At 39.3% G+C, this 23,281-nt stretch overlaps 3 protein-coding genes and 1 non-coding gene across 11 annotated transcripts in view; 3 read left to right on the top strand and 1 right to left on the bottom strand.

Moving 5' to 3' along the window:
* Nucleotides 1-7,482, top strand: part of arfip2b (ADP-ribosylation factor interacting protein 2b) — a 16,004-nt gene extending 8,522 nt beyond the window's left edge. For 6 of the 7 annotated variants that reach the window (XM_032533481.1, XM_032533479.1, XM_032533480.1 and 3 more), the window contains 5 exons: nucleotides 2,318-2,433; nucleotides 3,088-3,309; nucleotides 3,429-3,586; nucleotides 4,223-4,397; nucleotides 4,558-7,482. In XM_032533481.1, the coding sequence (XP_032389372.1) occupies nucleotides 2,318-2,433; nucleotides 3,088-3,309; nucleotides 3,429-3,586; nucleotides 4,223-4,397; nucleotides 4,558-4,713 (827 nt within the window). In that variant the 3' untranslated portion in view covers nucleotides 4,714-7,482. Of the gene's footprint in view, nucleotides 1-1,722; nucleotides 1,810-2,317; nucleotides 2,434-3,087; nucleotides 3,310-3,428; nucleotides 3,587-4,222; nucleotides 4,398-4,557 lie in introns of all 7 variants that reach the window. The other variant, XM_032533482.1, reaches the window with a different exon arrangement.
* Nucleotides 7,483-8,065: 583 nt separating this feature from the next.
* On the top strand, nucleotides 8,066-16,280 carry fhdc3 (FH2 domain containing 3). Its single transcript, XM_032533464.1, has 12 exons — nucleotides 8,066-8,210; nucleotides 9,064-9,551; nucleotides 9,909-9,970; nucleotides 11,906-12,008; nucleotides 12,399-12,484; nucleotides 12,819-12,919; nucleotides 13,037-13,107; nucleotides 13,259-13,366; nucleotides 13,525-13,595; nucleotides 14,129-14,246; nucleotides 14,391-14,555; nucleotides 14,760-16,280. Exons 2-12 carry the CDS (start codon nucleotides 9,126-9,128, stop codon nucleotides 15,798-15,800), a joined length of 2,352 nt encoding a protein of 783 aa, XP_032389355.1. The 5' UTR covers nucleotides 8,066-8,210; nucleotides 9,064-9,125; the 3' UTR covers nucleotides 15,801-16,280.
* Nucleotides 16,281-18,051: 1,771 nt separating this feature from the next.
* trnaw-cca (transfer RNA tryptophan (anticodon CCA)) lies at nucleotides 18,052-18,123 on the bottom strand. Its single transcript has one exon. It is a non-coding gene; the product is annotated as a tRNA-Trp (tRNA).
* Nucleotides 18,124-19,294: 1,171 nt separating this feature from the next.
* trim3b (tripartite motif containing 3b) overlaps nucleotides 19,295-23,281 on the top strand; it is a 32,918-nt gene continuing 28,931 nt past the window's right edge. Inside the window, exon 1 of one of the 2 annotated variants that reach the window (XM_032533467.1) lies at nucleotides 19,295-19,379. The gene's annotated coding sequence lies outside the window, so the exon portion shown is untranslated. Of the gene's footprint in view, nucleotides 19,380-21,903; nucleotides 22,083-23,281 lie in introns of those variants that run through there. The other variant, XM_032533466.1, reaches the window with a different exon arrangement.

The raw sequence follows: 23,281 nt of genomic DNA, 5'->3' as shown, positions 1-23,281 counted from the left end.
ATTATTATTATTATTATTATTATTAATAATGGACAGCTTATTTCCAAAATGTGATAGAATAATTTGGGGGGTGGGGATGTTTTATAGGATCTACAACATCCAGTCAGTAGAAACTGTTAAATATGGATTAGCCAGCATGTGTTGTGTTAGCTGTGGAACACATAACTTGTTTTTGATTTGATGAATATTTCTTATATGATTACTATCTCATTTTGGAAAGACGCTTTTCATACAGTGTGTTTTTTTTTTTTTACATAGCTGGGAACCAGCTTCTCTGTCCCTTTTTTTTATATCTTCATCAAATGTTGTCTTTTTCAGTGGAGAGAAGGGCACTACAGTTACTTTCTGCTTTCTCCTCTTCTTTTTGGACATCGTGGCTTTTTTCTATCACGCATTTCTTTTACATATTCTTCTTTTTGGTTGGTTTCCCTTGCAGTTTTTAAACTAATCCATAATGGGGTCTGCATTTCTTTGTTTTTCCAAGAATAACTCACAAAGCTGATCTCTGAACTTTTCTGAAGCAAAATGGAAACAATCTTCACGTCTATCACGGTGTATATTTGTATTGAGACCTTGACTATCAATGGCAAAAGTAAGATGTTATTGGGAGAACCTTCGTAAACTTTCAGTTTTTAGAGGCCCTCGTTTTTCTCATGTTAATCTTTTTTCGATCCATTGTACTGCTGCAGTTCAAAATGCCCCCGTCTTTTCTCCATCACCCTTTTGTATGCATTGTCATGCACTAAAATTTTTCTTTTCATATTATTCACTTCCTTTTCAACCATATTCTCATATACGTTCCTCATCCTCCTCTTTTTTAAAGAGCTTTATTTAAGTTTTAGTAAAATACAAATTATGATTGCATATACATGTCAGAGAAAAACAAAACAAAAAAAACAAAGCAAACATAAGTACTAACAATTTACAAGCAAATGTACTAGAGCAAAAATGGGCAGGTAAAGTGCATCCAGTACAAAAATACCTTTTATAATAAAGTGCATATAATAAAGTGTGTATCATAAAGTGCAAAGAGTCGTTCATAAAGTGCCGTAGATCACAGGGTCAAAGCTGTTTTTGGTCTAGAGTTCTTCTCCTTAGTTCAGTGAGCACTTGTTTGCACATGTCATCGCTGATAACAACAGTCCGTTGAACGACCATACAGCATCTAGTCTTCCATAATTTGAAGCATACAATACATCTGATTATTTGTATCAATTTCTTGTGTTTCTCTGGTAGAATATCATCAATACTACAACATATTACAGGTTTAAATGAAAGCTCAAAATTTACGCCATACACTTTTATCTTGCCCCAGACTTCTTTTGCTCTACAACAGTCCATTAAGAGATGCTGTTCTCATCATTCATTGGACATGTTTTAGTTTTTACATAGCAACTCAAAGACTCAAAGGCTCTGACAGCAAGTCTGTTTACTCCTCCTCTCCCTTTTGTTGTCTTACTTTCTCTGTCTTTTCTGCATCTACCCGCTCCTCCCCACAATCTCCCTCCTACGTTATCATTCCATTCCTGGCACGCTTGTTCATCCTCAAAAATAACTTCATGTTTAAACCCTTAATATTCAAAAATCATTTTATATCCTGATCCTAAAAAAACTTTCCCTTTTATTTGTGAAAAAGAAAGCCCACTCTCACACCCTACCCTATTTCATACTCACCCTGAACCATTCTTTCATCCATACCCGACCTCTCACTCACTGTCACAGATCTGCGTATGGAGTCCAGGCAAAGTAGCGTTCCCCCAAGCACTTCTGTCTTCTGCCACATAGCAAGCCAATCAAATGAATGCCAAGGTACTGGGGAGGGATAGAGGTGAAGTTAAATGCTACTGTCTAGTCTCTACAATGAATAATCAGATTTAATATATTAGTGACACAAAATATCCCTGCAGTACAGTATTTTTACGTATTTATTACAGCTCTTGATCAAATGATTTGGTGTCTACAATATTAACGCTTTCCGTAGTCCAATATTTCCTCCCAGTATACTCTGCATTTTCCATTTTCATTTACTTGAATCAGTAACTCTAGTTCTCTCCTATGCATGTTTTACAGTGATTTTTAAGGGATAGTGGTGATGGACATGGGTTGGAAGATAGCGAACCGATTTCAGAAACCCTGCTCAATTTTGTCTTTATTGAAAACACCACCGTTTTAATGTACTTCTTTGTAATGTAATCTTTATATGGGCTAATCTTTGCCGGGCTAAATCTTGTTTTCTGCCTCAAAGTTTTAGTTTTCTTGTTGCTTGGTTGTTTTTTATCATGTTCCTGTGTTTCTACATTTGCATCTCATCTATCAGGTTCAAACATGCACCACAGCAGCAGCAGCTCGTCATTGACGGCAGAGGAAGTGACCCGCGGTGTGGCTGTGGAAAAACTAGAAACCATGAAGAAGTGGGGTTTCAACACTTACAAGGTATCATTCCGTCAAAGCACTGGCAGACCCAAGGGGGTTTCTTGCTACAGGTTTATTTGAAGCTTCTTCTCCAAATCCACCGTGAAAACTAAATACACTGTGTAACGAGAAAATGAAGACCACATTAGCTTAACATAAACATACAATGACTTGCGCAGCATGTAAAATAACGTTCACAAAAGTAAAATACAGACCGAAAACAACAAACCTCGTTGGTTGCATGCTGTACACAAGGGAATAGAGGTTTCCTTAGATCGCTGACATCAGATATCGCAAGCTTCAAACTTTTATTGGAGCATTACATTATCCATGCTTTGATTCTCAAAAGGCCTTGCGCCATGACTTCAAAATAAATGCACTTTACTCTTACCAAAAAAAATCACTAAATAAATCTAAATGCAATTTATATAAAATTCTCAATTATGACATTGCTTGAAAACAAATTCTACGTTATTATAATATAATTGTGACAATTACACAAGGTATTTGAGGTCCTGTAAAGCGTCATGATAAAGAGCTACTTGGTGATTTTATTTTTGTGTGCCTAAGGATTCTCTGGAATTAGGGACCCCTCTGCCCAATGTCCTTGTGTTATGTTACAGAAGGGAGTTGCATGAAGGTTACTAATGTCTCTGTGTGTCTTCATTGTTTCAGTGTACAAAGCAAATGATCTCAGAGCGTTTTGGTCGGGGTTCACGGACTGTGGACCTGGAGCTGGAGGCCCAGATTGAGGTGCTGAGAGACACTAAAAAGAAATATGAGAGTGTGCTGCGATTGGCCAGAGCGCTGACCAACCACTTCTACAACATGGTGCAGACACAGCATGCGCTGGGTGACACCTTTGCTGACCTCAGTCAGAAATCTCCAGAGCTACGGGTAAGGCCTCAAAATTTGTTCACATAGCTTTCATGTCTTAACTGTTATAAACTGATCTGCATCTTTGAAGTACAAACACCATTCATGTTCTATTGTGGGCATCGATGCCTTGTTTACAGGATGAGTTTGGCTACAATGCAGAGACTCAGAAGTTGCTGTGTAAGAACGGGGAGACTCTACTTGGTGCCATTAACTTTTTTGTGTCCAGCATCAACACACTGGTCAAAAAGACCATGGAGGACACCCTAATGACAATCAAGATGTATGAAAATGCCAGGTAAGGACCCGCAGGTCATTAAGTATTCTTTTGATCTAAGAGACTGGATGGAAACCCATTTTAAAGGAGGACTAGCAAAGGGATATAGACCACTTAAATTGTTTTTGCCATGATGCACCCTATAATACCATGAAATGAAATGCCTGTAGTGTCAACAAAAAATATTGCAACAAATCTTAATGCAATAATCTGAAACTAAACCATAGTTTATGAGAATAACTTACATACATATAGAATTTCTCCATTATATATTTATTATCTTTGTAAGAAACAGACAGATCGTGTTTGGTGGTGGTGCATTGTGTTTGTGCCAAGCCAATTAAACCCCACGCTGACCAGGTAAATATACTCATAGAATGACATGCGAGGCAGGAACATTGTTCTATCTCTATAAGCTAAGATGATGTTTGGATGCTTTTTGTGAGTAGGTTTTATTATAATATTTTAAAAAATCATAATTCAAAAAATATTGCCAAATCCTGACTGGTGCACAGAAACACAGCACACCAACAAACACAAATACAGTAATATATCATGTGAAATAAGCTATGTAGGATCCAATCTCTTAAAGTAAATTAACAAATTTTGTAGGGCCTTTTTAAAACTTTGTATTTCCTCTCCCCCTTTTCTGAACAGACTGGAGTTTGATGCCTACCGGTCGGACCTAGAAGAACTCAGTCTGGGTCCGAGGGATGCTGTTGCCATGGCCCGCATAGATGCGGCTCAGCAACAGTACCAAGTCCAGAAGGACAAGTATGAACGCCTTCGCTCGGACGTCATCATTAAACTCAAGTTCCTGGAGGAGAATAAGGTTAGTGGGCAGAGCAGGCCTGCATCATCATCATCATCATCATCCTCATCATCATTATCATCATCAGCCTTCAAAGTGAAAAGTCTTTCAGGCTTGACTCGGTGTGTTTTGTTGTGATAATTTGCAGAAACCAATTTCCTGTACTGCCTTTCTCTCACAGGTGAAGGTGATGCATAAGCAGCTCCTCCTCTTCCATAATGCCATCTCAGCATACTTTGCTGGCAACCAGCAGCAGCTGGAGCAGACGCTGAAGCAGTTCAACATTAAGTTGAGGCCTCCAGGGGCCGACAAGCCCTCCTGGTTAGAGGAGCAGTGAGAGGGTCTACTGGACCTCCTGCAGCCTTTCTCTCGACCATCCCCACCTGTTACCAGTTGAAACCCCCAGCTTACAGAGGACCACAACAGAGGGAAACGCATACAAATAACTGGATGGATGAAGACGTGAGAGAAGCGTGTGGCTGGATTGGACAGATGGATTCCAGGGTATTATTGATGAGTGGGCTAAATACAGCAGGAAACTAAGTGGCCAGTTTCATGAACAGTCAGGGGGCTTTTAGTGCCTCTTCTCAACTTCCTTATTTTCCAATCTAACCTTTTCTTTGTGCTTTGTTCCCAGAGGACTTTGTCTCTCCCACCATTCCCTCTCCCCTATTTGTCTTAACCCCCTTATATCTCTACACTATTTTGCTGTGTGAGCTTGTGTTAGTCATGTTGATGGCCATTATTGTACTCCTCAAGTGCTCCCAGTGCTCTGGCGTTAAACTTCAACCCCCCACCATCTTGGTAACAGAGACAGATGACAAAAGAAAAATGATTAAACTGATCAAACACTCTCAGATGTAACCAAATACTACATCAAAAGACCTTATCACTATGCTTGTGTGCCTCCATATATATGAACTAGCATACTTAATGAGCATGTGGCCTGCAGGAAGTAAATTAAGTTCATAGAATTCAAACTACACATGAAGTGGATTTGTATGTAACACTGAAAAAGAAATGGCCAGACATTTCAAATTAATGTATATGTCAAATGAAGTACTGTTTCACTTTTGAAATAAATAGTATATGATCGTTTGTAGCTCATAAAAAAAAAAAACACAATGCTGTGTTTAGTTTTTGCTAGGTTTGACTGACATCTCTTTATTTTGTCATTACTTCAGTTCTAGTCGGCTTGCATGTCATATGCTTCAGAATGAAGGACAGCATACAGTTTGGCAGTGTGTGCTAGTGATTTAGACAGTAAGTACTGCAGAACTTAATCTGGAAGGATCAGAAATGCTTAGATTTCAATTGTAACCTGAAAGTTCAACTCAAATATGCAACAATCATTTAAGGAACACTGCCACAACTTCCCAAAGGTATACTGGTTGGGGTCTTTACTAATTGTATTTTTATTTTCCCAAAGAGAATTGAGAGAGATGTTTACTGGACCATGCTATGTTTTCATTGGTTGTTTAAGCAGAATTGATTGGTTCAGTCTCAATGTGGACGGAGGAGGCATTGAGGGACAGTTGAACTATGTTAGATGGTATTTCAATCAGTTAAAATCCAACAAACTTGGAATGGGTTCACTCCATTATGTTATTGTTAACAGACTGTATTTTAAAAGATTTCATTACATTTAGTTTGTTTTCACATTGATACATTGAAATGTGTTTTTGTCTTTGTGTTTTAAAGTTAACAAGGACATGCCATTGACATCTAGGGTCATATATTTCAGCTCCTTAAAGGGAATATATTGGTCCATGGTTACCTTTCTTCACACTGAAGATTACTGTAGCTGTCTAACATTACTAATCCAGAATCATGTAAATTGTAGTTGGGTAATATGATAACACTAATGATTCATCATTTGTTCATCTCCTTTAACCGAAACACTGTCTTAGTATAATGGTAGTAATACCACAAAATATAGGCATGGTACTACATATGTAATGTTGAACTTTTATGCACCATTATATTTATTATGTTCATTGTATGCATTAATCTGTAAGAATCAACATATTGTTCCCTGAAACTTCTGGTTTGTGCAAATTACTCAACTTATGAGTATATCGTTTATAGTGTTTTGCAGATGACACATGAAAAGAGGCTAACCAAATATGTTATTGATAAACTTCAAACAATATTTCTAAACTAACTGATGAAAAGTGGTTTATGTTCCCAGTGTCCAACCTCTGAAGACAAATGAAGATAATCTGGAATAATGAATGTTTTACCATGCTGAATTGAACTCCTGATCAGTTAACGGGTCAGTCGTCCAGCTTCTTGTCTCCTCTGTATTTGCATGGCAGACAGCGATCCAGAGTACAGGTGCAGATATGTGTGACTGCACTGATGCTCTGCTCTTGGCTTTCTGCGTGCCAGCTTGCATGAACTAGCATAACACCTTGATTACGGTTGTTGGTTTAAATTTTGAAATCCAAAATGTGGGTTTCCTTTTCATGCTGCACATTTGAGGAGATTTGTGAAAGGAAGTGGATTGGATTTTTGGTTGAAAAGCAGGTATCAAAAATTGATTCTATGGTTTGTTTGACTTGTGTTTTCTGAGATCATATGTGTCAGTGTGTCAAATGGGTGTATTTTATTCTGGCTGAGAAAGACCTGGGCCACACTTTAGGCTAAAATCGCAGTTTCACTGTCCAGCTCCTGGTCTGTTTGACCATCACACAGCAATATTTAAAAAATGTGACTCCTCTTTTCCAAACCTGCCTGTTTGTAACTCCTAACCCTATCACCGAAACAAATGGCAATAGGATATCTTTTGTTCCATAACCAAACCACCAGTAAATTGAATAAGTGTGACAAGCATTTAAAGTCACTCTTACTAGCAGTCTTTAAGATCTTTGCAGAGATAGAACCAAGATTTATAAAATAAGATATTTTCTTTGTACAATCAATATTTTTTAGGCTGAGCTGGTGTATTGTACTGTATGAACGATTGCACATAATGGTATTTAAGATGATAAATGAAGTTGTTTCATGGATTGATGTGATACTCTGCTTTCATTCCTCACTCAGACCTGAATAGTCCCACCCCACTCAAAGGGAACACAATTAAAAGTACAGATTTTCAAATCCTCTGGCTGTGATTTTTGTTTGCTCTTTACTTAGTTAATTTATATTGCACTGTGGCCCCGTGTTGTTTCTGTTGCATTCAAACAGAAGCAGTTGTCTGGATTCAGTCAGATGTAATGTTAGTCTTGTGAATTAAATCATACACAGGTAGACTATGAAGTAATTTTTATCAATCATCATTTATCACTTTTATATCATGTAATTAAATTATCCTGTATGGTTATTGATACAACTTGGACCTTAAAAGTCCCCTTTTATTATAATGTCAATTTTAGGATAACACTATTTTGTTTATTGAGCAGGTATGTTGTTAAATGTTACATCTATGGACGACCTACTTTTTCCTATGTTTTTTTTTACAGCAATAAATATACTCATAATACTTTGTCAGTTTTTTCCAAAATTAAAAAAGTATGTAGAGCATGTTATGTACTACATTATGTTCATTTTTTATTAATGTAACATTTATATATAATTATATTTCTTTAATATTTTAAAGCAGCCATGTTGATCACTAAGTGAAAGGGATTACCCATCACTTTACTTACTTTTCCCAAAAAGGGCGTTCCCGTACCGGGAAACGAGCCTGAATGTGATTGGTGGAGGCGCGCCCTGCACCTGTGACTGCTGTTTGAGACTCAGACAGACTGACTGTAGGAGCTACTCTGTCTGCATGAGCACGAGGCAAGATAGCATTGAGGATTTATGTGACAGCTACGTTTTAAAAGCACGGTGAGTAAAAAACATCTCTAACGGTTCTTTGGTGGAAGTTCAAAGTTTCATTAAAGCGTCACTGTGCGTTTTATTGTTTATGGTGGATGATTTGTTAAATTTGGAACATGTTCTCTGTGGATGTGAGACCTTCATTGAATCATGCAAAGAACCGACAGCGAAACTGATAAGAAATTGTCAAATTAAGGATGCCTTGTTTGTTGACAACACACAGACATGTTTTAACAGCATTTTTGGAGTCGCTGTCAACTTTAATATCCGTCATATAAATATCCCACTAAATATATGTTTCAGTATAATTTAATTCATTCTAGTTGGCTCGCCTCTTATTTTCAACAGCTTCCATCCTCTGAGATGAGCAGTGGATACGGACAGCAAACCGGCGTAGAACCAAACTGAAAGTAAAGTTTACATGTGAACATGTTGCATAATGTATGGCTTATGTGCCGAATCGGCTCTAAAAAGTAGTATAATTCAAGTTATGTGAGGCGTTTACCTTTGCTGTGAAGAAGTACGCATTTAAGTGAGATTTTCTCAATGTTTCATGTAATATTTGCGTATTGAGAACCATAATAAGGGGAGGGAATATGTATGGACTAAATGTTGTTGTACACTTCAAGGAAGAGGTAGAAGGTAAACAATGAAAAAATGTTTTTCTGTGATTGAAGAGGTGATGGCACGATGTTGACAAACTACAGTGTCTTTGGATAATATAGGCTAACCATTTCATTACAAGTAACTGAAAAAAGTACTCCTTGATTAAATATTTAAGTTGATGGATTATTAAAATGTTACTTAGTAAGTATTCAACTTTTTTGGTCTAAAATACTGCAATTCTTCTGTTTGTCCTCAGATCTGAGTGGCTAACCGCAGGATAATTCCTTCTTCCATCATCTTTGGACTTGACTGATACAGATGGAGGGAGTGTTGATTTTAAAATCTGCCTCTACTCCCAACTTTTCCTCTCTCATCTCTCCTCTTTCACCGGATGCTCAGAAGGATTCAGATTTCCAGTCATCTTCTCCCGTGCCTCCCCCCATGTGTGTTATGACTGTACCACCACCACCACCTCCTCCTCCTCTTCCCCCCCCTCCCCCTTCTTTTGGCTCTGGTACGGTCCAGCGACGTTCCATGAAAAAGCTGAACTGGGACACCATCCCCAGCCAGCGTGTCCTGGGGAAACTGAATGTGTGGACGTCTAAACGGCCTCAGAGGGACCTCGTGCTGGATATCCGCAGCATGGAGGAGTTGTTCAGTCATGGAGACAAGCAGGCTTCGCTGCGTAACTCAAGGGTCCTGGGTCTGACCTGTGATGGAATGGAACTCTATTCGGAGCCTCAGGTAAATTATTAGGGTTGCACTCAGGCCATATTTGAAATTTTGCAAGACAAAACAAAGATGATTGACTTTCAGTAAGTGATGTTAACCATCCTAAGTTTTTATAGTCACATAAACTCACACAGAATGCACAAACTAGGGAAGTAATGAACATACAAATAGGAACTACTTCACACTAATCTTGTCACCAATGAGGAACTGCTTAAGGTTATACCATGTTTGGGAGTGTTTTTGCTTCCTCAAAGATAATGTGAAATATAATGTTATATAAGTATATATTTGTCTTCTCAACTGAATATGGCTGTACAGTTGTGAAGCCTTTTTTTTTAAATTAATTATTATTTTTTTTGTTCTCTTAAGGTCACAATCCTTGACTCTAAAAAGAGTATGAATATTGGTATTTTCCTGAGACATTTCAAGAGGTAAGGATTGCTGAAGTACAATCTATAAAAGAATGATATGGGTGAGAAAGAGTTTGTAGGATTTAGTGAATGAACCCACGAAATGCAAACACAACGAGAACCAAGTAGTGGTCAGAGCAGGGTGCCGTCATGCCAAACATCGAGCCAGAACAACAGCTCTTGACACGTCAGTCGCTTCCACTGTGCTAATCATTACCCAGCCAGCTGGTTCTTTATCTGAGCCGACCATATTCAAATACATGGAAATGCCGTTTTAAACCTAATTTAAGAGCGTTCAGTATCGACGTAGAGGACAATTATGACTCACTTTATTAATACTTATGTGATAGGAAAACAAAGTGCTGACCCAGTGGGTGACACTGAGCAGAGAGGACGGAAAGAGAGGATACACGCAGCAGCCATCTTGGATTAATGTACCTGCTTCTTTTCATGTAGTTGTTTCTTTAAGTACAGTTCCTAGTGAGGCAACAGAGACTTGATTGCTTGTTAAGTCCCTACTTACCCAAAAACACGGCTAGTTGTGTTCATTGGGGCCCTTGGGTCAGTGATGGGCGAGTGTTTCCTTTACATCTCACTTTTGCCCCATGAGTTTTGTCTCTTAGATTATGGCTGGGTCATTTAAAATTAGGCGGTCGGGTACCCCGAGTCTAATGATTTTGAATGTGGTAAATACAAAGAGACTTTTTGAATTGTTGTAAACAAACTGTAACAAGTAAATTTGAGCACTACCATTGCTTGCACTATGTATTGTATGCAAGTATGTAGGATCGGTTTGAGAATTAATTTCATGTAAATGCATTCATATCAACCTAGCAAATAATATGTCATTTTTATCATGAGTTTCATGATAATGGTCGTCTACAATGGTTGTAAATTGCTGTTTTAGTAATGCATGCAATTTTAAAACCATAGTTAGATCCCCTTGATATTTGATAGTTAATGTATTTATTTACCTAAAAAACCTTTGTGCATTTTGGATGGATGTTCAGGTTGTTTAAACCCATCCTGTTTTTGAGATCAAAATTGTAATACTACAAAGTACAGTTAGCCTACATTAAATTGCTTAAACATGTAAACATTTTCTGTAGTCTCCAGTTTCTGTGTCTGAACCTCATCAATATGATGTCACTTTTAGTCCAAGGATCACAAAGCTCTCACTGTGAATACCAAAGGCACTTTCGATGTGTGTCAACAGCTAGGTACTGTAATCATGTCTGCTTTAGCTTGTTAGTCAAATTCCAATTTCATCTGCTTCCATGTGTTGATGATACTGAAAGCATATTGTAAAAATTACCAGTGCAAACTTCTTTTGATGTGACGTATTGTCTGAATATCTCAACGGGCATATATGTGTATCTCATTAGTAGAGATACCGGTATAGGGGATTTTGGAATCATGGTGGCATCTGGTTTACTGGCATCTGGGAGTGTGTGGTAGAGGGAGAAGTAAAGGAGAGTGGCGACCATAAGCTTTGGAGCGAGTACTGACTCCAGAGTCATAGTGAGAAAAACAAAGTGTCTCCCCTGTGCCCACTGACAAAGGTGAGACATGTTTAACAGGAAAAGTTAAACCTTGATATTGTGATTTTTTTTATTTTTTTTTATTGAGAAAACAACCAGGAACTTAGTTGGGAAAAACCAACGCTACCAAGCCACGGCCACGTTGCCGCGCTGGTATTTACATTTTTTGAGAGGCATACGTCAAGCTACGGCGTAGGGGTCCGGCGTAGACGCAGAGGGGTCTGCGGGGGTACACCGTTGATTCTACGCGGAAGCATAAACACCTCGGAGGCTTACTCAAATCAGCCAGTAGTCTGCAACAGCAGTGTCCAGCAACATGAAATAGAAAGAAATAAAGCAAAGCATAATGCTCATGTGATGTATAAACTGACACAAGCACCTTTCCACTACTGTTGTCTTTTGTCTCCCTCTGCAGGCCAGTGACAGAGGTGGTGCAGGACATTTGTGAAGGGAACTGGCTCAAATTTGGAGCAGGCAAACTGAAAGAGCTTTGTAAACTGCTACCAGAAGAAAGTGAGGTAACAACAGCTTCACTCGTCTTTTCTCATCTTTCCACTTGTATGCATAAAATGAGCCTAATGAAGATGTAAGTGTGAAATGAAAACTAAAGTAAGGCAAGGTATCCTCCTGAGTTATATTTAGATATTACAATTTTCTCAAACTAAAAGAGTACAAATATTGGCCTAAATATACTAATATACCATCATTAAAAAAAAAACTGTTTGCGATCATTTTGAAAGTAAGTATGTCCATTACTGCAAATTCTTTATATTGGTCAACCTACCTGACCTGATAACTACATGATTCTTGTGCACACCATTCCCTTATTTTCTCCAATTTAACCCTAACCCTTGTTCGAGGGAACGACAAAAATATCATTGTTGATTCAATCTTGTTTGAATGCTCAGGTGAAGCAGCTGCTGGCGTTCAGTGGGAAGCTCTCAGTGTTACCTGAGGCTGACCAGTTTATGGTGCAGCTGGTCAGAGTGACAGGGTGAGTCTGGAGTCTTCCAATAAGCTTTTCAAAAACGTTTATGAAATATTTGATTGCATGTCAGTTAAAGAAATGTTAAGCAAACTAATGAATGAATTTGCTTAAGAGAGAAGAGAATACAATATTTGCTAAAATGCTTTTTTTTCTTCTTTTTTTTTTAAATCTAACACGTATGCATCACAGACTTTACATGCAACACATAAAAATGTGTGTTCATTGAGGAAAACTGTGCTGTTATATTTGGGGATTTGTTGAAAACCATCCATATATCTCTTGTAATAAAACTGATAGTGCTGTAATTATTAGAAATTGTGTTGATATGTCTTGGCTATAGCTACGAAGAACGCCTGAAAACTATGGTGCTGAGGGAGGAATTTTTCCCTCTTATGGAGGACGTGAATAACTCTGTTGCTGTCATGACCAAAGCAGCTAATGGTAACATTTCACATGCATACACCAAAGTTGCTAACAATCCCAACTTCAGTATGTGTTTCACATCCGCGACTGCTCATCTGAGGTTTATATTAAGATTCTTTTCTTCTCTCCCCTTAGAGCTGTTGGACTGTGATGACCTCCACTCGGTCATTCGTCTGGTATTAAAAGCCGGGAATTATATGAACGCTGTTGGTATTTTTCTTTTTAAGAATTGTGTTTTTATTACTTATTGTGTAATATACTCTCTGTCTGTATGATGCATGTGAGCTGCCCTTTGCGCTGTTCACTTGGCATTTTATTAGACTGATGAATGGACCATTCAAATAATTTATTATTCAGGGTGGTTTCAGTGCCAATGCCATTGGCTTCAGGATGACCTCTCTACTCAAGCTAGCAGACACCAAAGCCAACAAGCCTGGCATGAACCTTATGCATTATGTTGCCAAGGTAAGGAGGAGCCCTGGGATAAGGGACAGTGGAAGAAAATGTTTGTGAAATCTATAAAAACCCTGAAATCATGGTTTATCCCTAAACCGTTATATGACTGATTTATTCTCATGCCCATCTCTTTACTCACTATTGCTTTCCCTTCTTTACCTTTTTAGCAGGCAGAGGACATTGATGCTGAGTTGCTGACTTTTCCCACCCAGCTTGAACACATTGGAATGGGATCAAGGTGGCTGACGTTTGGTGATATAAAGGACCAGTGTGTAGGATTTAGTGACATCTAGCGGTGAGGGAGCAGATTGCAACCAACTCAATACCCCTTCCCTCACCCCTCTCTTTTTCAGAAGTGTGTGGTAGAACCTACCGTGTCCTTTAGGTAATGTGTATATATATACGAAAGGCCCTCTAGAGCCAGTGTTTAGTGTGTCTGTTCTGGGCTGCTGTAGAAACATGGCGGTGCAACATGGCGGGCTCTGTGGAAGTGGACTTGCTCCCTATGTAGATATGAAGTGCTCATTTTAAGCTAACAAAAACACGATTCTTAGTTCTGGGTTATCATACTCTAATGAAAATGTGATTATGAATATTATGTTCCATTTCTGCCAAAAGATCGTCCTAAATCCTGCATACTGGTCTTTTAACTGAACATGGTTTTTTTTTTCATTGATGTTGATCTTATATTGGATCTGGTTGGTATGATGCACAATTTAGTATTACCTGGAATACGTCATGTCAATGTGTAACTGTCTCGTGCCAACACAGAATTTGCAAAGAGGAGGTCATCGCAGACTTTGAGAGGGAAGCCAAGAAGGTCAAGGAAGTGAAATTGTTCAGCAGCAAACAGCCTAGCCTCTTACAACAAATGGAGACATTTTTCCAGGTAATGTTTACCCTTGTTCTTTGACCTTTTACCATGCAAAAGCACCAAGATGTATTCACAAAATCACAAACTGATTAATTCAGTCAGTCTACAGTCCGGATCCCTTTTGCTTTATACCCAGCTTTCATGTTTTTAATTTCTCAGAGGGCTGAGGCCAAGCTAGCCGATGTGGAGTCTTCTCTGCAGGTGCTAAAGACTCTGAGCGATGCTGTTGCCGAGTACTTCTGTGAAGACCCAGCTACCTTTAAACTGGAGGAGTGCTGCTCCATCTTTCATTCGTTTTGCAAGCGATTCGACACAGCTGTAAAGGTAAAAATAGAAAGAATTTACAATAATACTTAAATGTGCACTGTAATAAACTGCATCACAGGGGAAAAAGTGCACTAATGCTTTGTATTTATGGGCACTTTAAAGGAACCTTTTAATGGCTTAATGTTGAGCTGTCTCCTTGTGTCATTAGTTTGCACTGTGTTGTATCTTACTTGAATATATTCTACCTTGACACGGCTGTAGGAGAACCGAGAGCGAGAGGCCGCTGAGCAGAGGCACAAGCGGAAGGAGAGTATAGCAGCCAAACGGCGCTCCACAGGGTCTTGCTCAGGACCTATGTCTATTCGGGACTCGTCAAGCTTGGAGTCCGCTTTGCACAGCATTCTCTCCAACGTTCCAGAAGGAATATCCAGATGCAGGAAGAACATACTGCCCGCTATCGAAGGATCCCCATCTGAGCGCAGCTCTCAGACTGTTCCATCAGTAGAAAAAACTAAGGCTACGCCCCATACTAGACAAGAAAGGAAGAAACAACCCAAACTGCAGAATGAGGATGAGGAAAAAGCAGAACTAGAAAACAAAGAAGCTGAGAAGATGCGTGAAATAACTCAAAAGGTGCTTTGCTATCAAAACAACAAAAGCCGCCTTGATAGGGACAGAGTTTCAGGCACTCCTCCTCCGTTGGAGAGAGCACAAGACACACCAGCTACCCCAAGCTCCCCAAGGCCTAGAACCAGAGACTACTTCTTTGCCAACAATGGGGATGTGGGCTCCCCATGGACTATCCTGAGCCCTCTTACTTGCTCCCAAAGAAACGGCTCCCACCGTCGCAGACAATCACACCAACGCAGGCTATACTCAACGCCAGATTGCGATGACCTTGATGATGGCGTTTGGGAGAGCGACGAAGGCATTTATCTCCCCAATTCCTCCAATCGGGACAGTCTAACGTCTCCATCCGGGGGATCCACATCTCTTCCTGAATGCCCCAGTCAGAGAGCTGTGTCACAGGGTCCGATCCTCAGGACCGTTTCCATGGATGAAACCAGGCGATCTCCAGCATCCGGCTTCCGGCTGGTAGACTTGTTCCAGAGAAGCATGTCTCATGCGTCATACTCCTATGGATCCAGGACAGAAAACATGAGAGAAGAAGGAACAGGAGTGTGTTCATTGCTTGGCAGGAAGACAGGGAATCATGTAGAGGGTCAAGTGAGCACCTCTGGGTTCATATCCTTTTTCAGACGCATCGGAGGCAGAAGTAAGACTGCTGATGGAGAAGAATAACACTTCTGAAGATCTAATACTTAATATTTTAATTTAATGACTAAGGCTAAGGTTTGTCTTTTTTTATGTGTTTTAGATAAAAAAAACTGTTTGTCTTTTTTATTGTTATGGTTTTACCCTTCAGTGGACGCAAGGCAAATGGGGACTTGCTTTGAACTGTGAAGGTTTTGATTTTGTGGAAGTCAAACCATCTTACTTTCTTTTTTGTCTTTTTGTACACAATAAAGGGTGTCATTCTACCTTTTTTCAATGTACTTGTATATGGATTATACACTCAACACCATTTATTATTTATTGCTTTTTAGGTTGCAATGTCTCATCTTCCACCCTTATCTTGAATTTCTTGTAAGTCTGTCTGGTGCTTATGTCCCCTTAGGGAAGGCTGCTCAGGTTCCAGTATTTGGCCTTCACTTCATCTATTATTTCTTCCCTCTGTCAATCTGGTTGGACAGCAGTTGTCCAGGTTGCAAAAGGAGACTTAACATTTCTTTTAGACTTTGTAGGATATGAACACTGAGAAAACACCACACCCACGGACAAACAATTGGAAATTCAGACAATAGGTATATTTATTAAAATGTTAAACTCCTAGCTGATGCTGTCATAAGTGACAAAAGAAATCTGAAAAGGACACATTGTTGCTGATTAACCCACGCTGGTATTCATCCAGATGATCTGTCCCACCACCACTGTGCCACCCTGGTGTCTCTGCTCAGCAATAGCTGAGATTTGGGACAGAAAGAGACATTCACTTGTGTAACTTGGGCAACAGGGGTTTGTTTACAGCCATTTCATTTGAGCTCTCTCAGTGTACTAATACTCCCTTGAACAAACTGCTCAGTACAGGCTCCTTTCTGACTGTCCTGTTGTCCTCCCACATCCATCCCTCCCACTGGCGAGCACTCAATGGGGACATTTTCAGTCACCTGGCATTTCGAATCAAGGGGAATAGAATTAAACAGAATATATTCAGGCAGATTTTCAGGAATGTGACAATGAAAGAAGAAGTATTTTCTCTGACCTATAAGTATGCAAGCTCTCCTTCAAGGTCAGAAATCTTTGTTAGTCAGACAAAAGCTCAAAGCTTGCACGGCCTTGTACACAAGCAGAGTTAACAGTCTAGTAGTTGGAGCTGAACGCTGTGTCAGCAGCGACTGACCTATTTGGTGTAAAATGAGAGCTTCGGAGTACAATCAGGACATTGTTATAAAAATGTTGGGTGCTTCGAAGGACCATCTCATGTGAGTCAACTCTTGAGGACTTGAGGGTACCTGCTGTCTCTCAACAGAGCTTTGCTAAACGTGTGTGTGCGTGCTTGCGTGCGTGCTGCAGTGGAAGATGAGAAACAGCCAGGCATGAATAGAGAAGAGAAAGGAGGTAGTGGGGGGGACTTGGACTAAGTAATAGAGGGAGGGAGACTAGCAAGTTGTATTGTGAGGAGCTTTTAAGCAGAGGAGAGAGAGCATGTGAGGGGAGAGAGGAAACCAATGTCTTAAAGACAGAAAACACAAAAGGGAAAAGGAAAGAACTAAGGTCGACTGGACTTCCAGATGAAAGGATAAGATAATGTGGGAACTGTCAGCTGGACTGAAAAGGTAGATTAATGTTGAACATTATTATAAAATGCATAATAACAGATCAGCTATGAAATGTTTTTTTTTAAGTAAAAGCATTGCTCTAAGTGTTTGGTGGTGAAATTCTAATTTTGTGTAAGCCTAAAGCATTAAGCGCTAAAGCAATTTTTTTGTTTAAGAAATTAAATTTCCTGCTCTTTGCTAACATGACAGAAGATCACGCTGTTTGGAAACTTAATCCACCATAACAGCTATGGGCATTGGACTGTTTACAAGTGTTGTAATTAGATTTTAAACTGGAAAGGAAAACTGAAGAATCCACTCGTGATGCACTGAGATTTGTTCCTGAGTTGCATTTTAAATCCCATTGGGGGCATAGATGACACACTTTAAGAAAGGAGACCACTATATGTTTGTTCTACAAAGAATCCTAAATTTCTTTGCTTCCAATGTATTTTTAAATTACACTGTCAGCACTACTGACTTGAATTTACATTGATAGGGATTGATTTAGCATGGAAATATGTGATACTGGCAGTTGAATCAGGTCACAACAAATTGGCCTTTGCATGAAATTTTAATAGTGTTTCATAGAGATTGAACAACAGTCCATGATTCAAATGCCTGATTATTTATTGGTTTTTACAACCATCAATCCTTTAAGGTGATCAAACAATTGACCCCGACGTGATTTGAACACGCAACCTTCTGATCTGGAGTCAGACGCGCTACCGTTGCGCCACGAGGTCATACAGTACACCTTAGAGCCACTGAAATCGTGTGGTGTGATTCATATAGAGGTCCACTCTGGTACGTCGTTCTGAATATTTTCGCAAAATGTATGTTTTCTCCATCGTGAGCTTTCAGACACGCCAAATCTTTCTTTGTCTAAAAATAAAGGAAAAGACAACTCATTGTGCATCTCAGATATATATATATATATATATATATATATATATATATATATATATATATATATATATATATATATATATATATATATATATAAAATCCAATTGTAAATGTTTAATTAGTTACAGTTAGATCTTTTTTAGATTCAGAGTTGTTTGCTCTCTGGTGATATCACAGGGATACATTGTCATTTTATTTTATGCTATGGAAGTGTACGTGTTCCTATAGTTTCACCCAGTAAAATATTAGGACGCTTTATGCGACTTAGTCCCATTCAGTCACTAGGTGGTGCAATTTAACAGAGGTTAGTTTGTAAAGGCTTTGGTACAGCCACACATCCAGCACAGAGCCGCCATGAAGGTCCAGTCCAAAATAACAGTCCTTTAAAAGATGTAAACAGCAGGTAAGTAAAGTAACACCTTGTTCAATTTGGACTAAAGTAATAGCTTTAGGCCAACAACTTATAGCTTGAAGAATTTTAACTCGTATTACTATGGCAGTGGCACTAGTGAAGTCTTGGTCCTAAATATTCCAATTTTTGGGACAGAATTAGACAAAACTGCATTTGAGTATTATGCTCCATATTAATGGAATAACCTGCCATTTCTAATAAAATTGAACCGCCTGATTCCATGTAATCACTTTAAATGTCTTCTTTATGAGATCATGTATTCTAAATGTACATGTACTTTGAGTTGTTTAACATTCTGTAACTGTGTTATGTATGTACTGTGTACATTGAATTTTAATTACTATGTTCAGTAATTGTATATGTATTGTTATTTTATATGGCATGTAATCAGGGCATCATTGGAAATGAGAGCTTGCTCTCATTGGCCCTCCAAAAAAATAAAGGTACATATATACAGTATAAATATATATATATAGGCATATATCTGGAATAACAAAGTGGCTTGTTATTTCCTTGCAGTGTCATAAACATGTGCTATTTTTCATATTAAAGATGCTTTCAGGTTTGTCTGCTAATCCCAGTTGTTTTCTTCATAGGAAGGAAGAAGAGCATCTGGAGAATCTCAGACACTCACCAGCTCACCTTCATTAGTGACCAGCCTGTTAATAGCAGAATGGATGGGTAAGTGCACACAAAAGATGTAAGATCTGTGTTGTTGTTTTTGTTTGCACACATTTAGCATCATCTATCGGTGGCCATTTATTATAAAATATGTTGTGAAACTGCCTTCCATAACTGAAAATATTATTTAGTTCTCTCACAGGGTTTTGTTGTCATCAATAAACCAGTAATATTCATTAGTCAACGGTTGGTCAGTGCTGCTATTTATGTCCTTTCTGCTCTATCTGGAGCTGCTCTGATTAGGATGCATGCTGTTTTCTGTCTACACTGATGAGATGGCCTTAAACGTCAGGGAGTTAGATTAGTGCAGGGCACATTGATTAGCTGTGTAAATGTCAGATTGTTGCCAGCAAGGTGAATGAATGGTGATGCTGTCCAGATTTTCAATGTGTTTTCCATCCAATTGTTTTATATTGCTGATTTTATACACTCTAGATTTCCTTTCTCTCAATCAAAAAACGTCAGCATGTTATCTGGACAGAGATGAAAGTCTGAATTCTGCATGTCTCTCTTAGACTGTCTCTTTTGCAGGAAGCACCTAATTGGGTTTAAAGGGGTTAGGGTGTAATGTTTGTGGTGTCTCATCTGGGGTTGGTTTGACTCAGTCAATTGTTTAAGGTCATAGAAGCATAGCAGTAACAGTTTAAGCAGGAAGATGTGTGAGCATGTCAGTCTGCACTTGTTTTGTTACTGGATAACACACGAAAGACCAGGTTTACCAAGAGAATGTTCAAATGTGTGCTGAAGTTTTGTTGAGTTAGCAACCACAATCTGTAGGTATTCACTGTCTAATTTCCTGAAACAGCAGTTTATCATGCAAATGTTAAATGAGTCACAGTTCTTCTTTTACTGCATCCCCCACATACCTCACTGCTGTAGCAGCCAAAGCTCCATTACAGCCTGATTCTCAGGCTACTCTCCCACAACTAACACCTATCGGACCACATTCACAGGGTTTAGCCCAATTTTAAAATCCATCTAAGATGTGATCTACCATGTAGCTGAAAGTAAAATCTTACAGCTAATGAAAGATTGTTGAATGCAGAATTTGGGACAGATACTGCCAGTATGTTGCTACCATTTTATGATATTCTGAAAGAACAGAAGTTAGCTTATTGTTTCTTAACATGACAACTCGGACCTATAGTTAAAGGACCATGCCAGTGGTTTGGCACATTTGAGCCAGTTACCTGCAAATTATCTACTGACCATTTCCCCAAAGCGTACCAAAGCAACATTTTTACCCAGCTTTTCCATTCATTACAGTATGACAATCAACTCATGCAGTCTTCCTTGAAACAAATAAACCATCACATTTAACATGTACTCTATATCATTTTATTTTTGTCATAGTGTATTTAAAAAATATATGCTAAACTATTTTTTCCTCTTGCAGAATTTGGCCTCTTCTATTCAGTCAACAAATAAATGTCTGCATGCTTAGTCAAAAGCTTGTCTATACCTGGAGGGTTTTCTAAACCTGTACAGAGACCAGCTTTCATGATTTGCTGGACTTTTTCAGAGAGAGAGAGAGAGAGAGAGAGAGAGAGAGAGAGAGAGAGAGAGAGAGAGATGAGAGTGAGAGTGAGAGTGAGAGTGAGAGTGAGAGAGAGAGAGAGAGAGAGAGAGACATCTGTGTGTTCTGCTGCACTGGATGCAGTCTCCATGGCAACATGGTGCTCCCGTGGTAAAATCCTGGGAAGTTGGTTTGGTCCCCACCCCCTTGCGCATGCACACAGGCCCACTTGTAAGGAGGACAGAGCTGATGCCTCCTCTGCCTATAAACAAACAGAGATTTGAAACCCCACTATTACAATTTTCCTAAATTTTCCCATATGTAGCACTGTATTTTCTCCACTGCCCCCAGATCTAAATGACACAAACTTAACAACATTGCAGACTATCCTTGAGAAGTACTTGAACCCTGTGTCCCTAAACACCCATATACTTTCCCTATTTAATGCACTCCCTTTCTTTCTCTCTCTCTTTTCTTACATAACTCAATCAGCCATTGTATCTCCCCTGTAAGCTGCACATTTATCTTCTAAGCTGTCAATTATTCCAGTTCCCAGAAGGATTTTTGGAATGTATCTCTCTTGTTCCTCCTCAGCTACCATGCACCTACACTCACTGTGTGTGTAAGAGAGAAAGAGTGATAGATTGCCTTTTTGTGTTTATCAGACCCCCATTCTCTCATGTTAAGCATCACCCATTTCTGTTTGACAGTTTAGGCTTTTCCTATTCTCATTACATACAACAACAACAACAACAACAACAACAACAACAACAAAAAGACATAGATAGACAGGAGAAGTAAAGGAGAGAGGGCAGGCATTTGTATAATGTGATATCTCTTTGTTGCCATCTCTCCTTCACTCTGCTCATCTCTTACACTATTGGTCTATCCAGCCCCCTCCCATTTTCACACCAGCCAGTCAGCTTGTACAATCTCTCTGTATCTCTTGCCTCCCTAAAAGCCCCTCTCTCTCTCTCTCTCTTAGTCACTCTCCCTCCCGCTAGCACACACATACATGCATTAAAGCTATATACTGACCACACTCATACACACATATACACAACCCCTACTGTGTGAGGTGCATTTTGCTGCGGCGATGTCAGGCTTTGTGGAAGGATACCATTCCCTGTGGAGGAGAGTGCGCTGAATCTTCATTGTACCTCTCTTTCATCTGTAAAGAACCAGCTGTAAGTAAATCTTCTGTCTTTCATGCCATCCCCACTGTGTGCCAGCACTCATTCCTTCATCTTCACCTCCACTATTTCCCTCTCACATCCTCCCCTTGGCAGAGGGTAGAAGCCTTTTCTCCTCTCAAGTCTCCCTCTCTCCGCTCTATCCCTCTCTCCTGTTGGACGCATACACCCAATGTTGCCTGTATGCAAACTAATGCCGCAGGCCATTTGCTGGCCTATGGGTTTTGTACTGTGCAGCAATATTTGCTGCTTGTATGTGAGACACTCTCTGTGAGGCTGACCAGACTGTGATCATAGGTGAGTGAGGAAATAGATAGGCTGCAGTTATCTGTGCTGGATAGGTGGTTTGGTGATTGTGTGATGTGACTGCACACTGGGGGAAAGTAATGATGTGTGGCTTGATGCAGAATGTTTTTAAAAGCTTTTACTGTTTGCATTGAGTATATAATTCTGAGAGATGAAATGGATGCACACAATGCAGTTTCCACAACCTGTCCCAGAACAACCTTTCAGAACTCCTTGGATTGTATCAATAATGCATTGACATCAAGCTGGCTTTACTCTGTCAGAAAAATGGGTTTTAGGAGTTTTAAACCTAATCTTTCAAAAGCTTCAAACTTTGGTCTCATGCTGTAATCTGAAGATACCATTGATGACGTTGTGAGCAGAAACCTTACTTTGTCATCAAGCATATGCTTTGAGTAGAACTCAAACAAGATAAGACACTGAGGGACTCAGTAAATGACGACAACAGAATATGCACTCTTGTAAAGTATGTGTAGAAGGAATGGGATATTGATCAAGGACATAAAAAAAAAAGATGAAATAGTGATTTAGGGACACCTCTGGTCGCTGTGGGGGGAAGTGGAGACTGGAATGTCCAGCTGGCATGGGAGGAATGCCACCGGAGCTGCATGGGAGGGATGAGAGTCAGGCAAAGAGAGATGTAAACTTCCACTGAATGATTAACTGAATGGTCGCCAATACTGTTAACTACAGGATTTTTTGCCCCTTTTGTGTCATAAGTGCCATAGGTGTTGAAGTTGTCATTGTCACTATGCATGGATTATCAATTAACTTGATGCACATGCTAAGTGGTCTCACCATTGCATTGCACTTGCACGTTCTAAGGCTTTGACTTACGAAAACTTTGTAAACAGCCACACAATTGCATTTTATTTTCAGATTCAAAA

This window comes from Etheostoma spectabile, chromosome 13 (assembly GCF_008692095.1).
Source record: "Etheostoma spectabile isolate EspeVRDwgs_2016 chromosome 13, UIUC_Espe_1.0, whole genome shotgun sequence".
Classification (NCBI taxonomy): Eukaryota; Metazoa; Chordata; class Actinopteri; order Perciformes; family Percidae; genus Etheostoma; species Etheostoma spectabile.
This window is presented reverse-complemented; position numbering and strand designations above follow the sequence as displayed.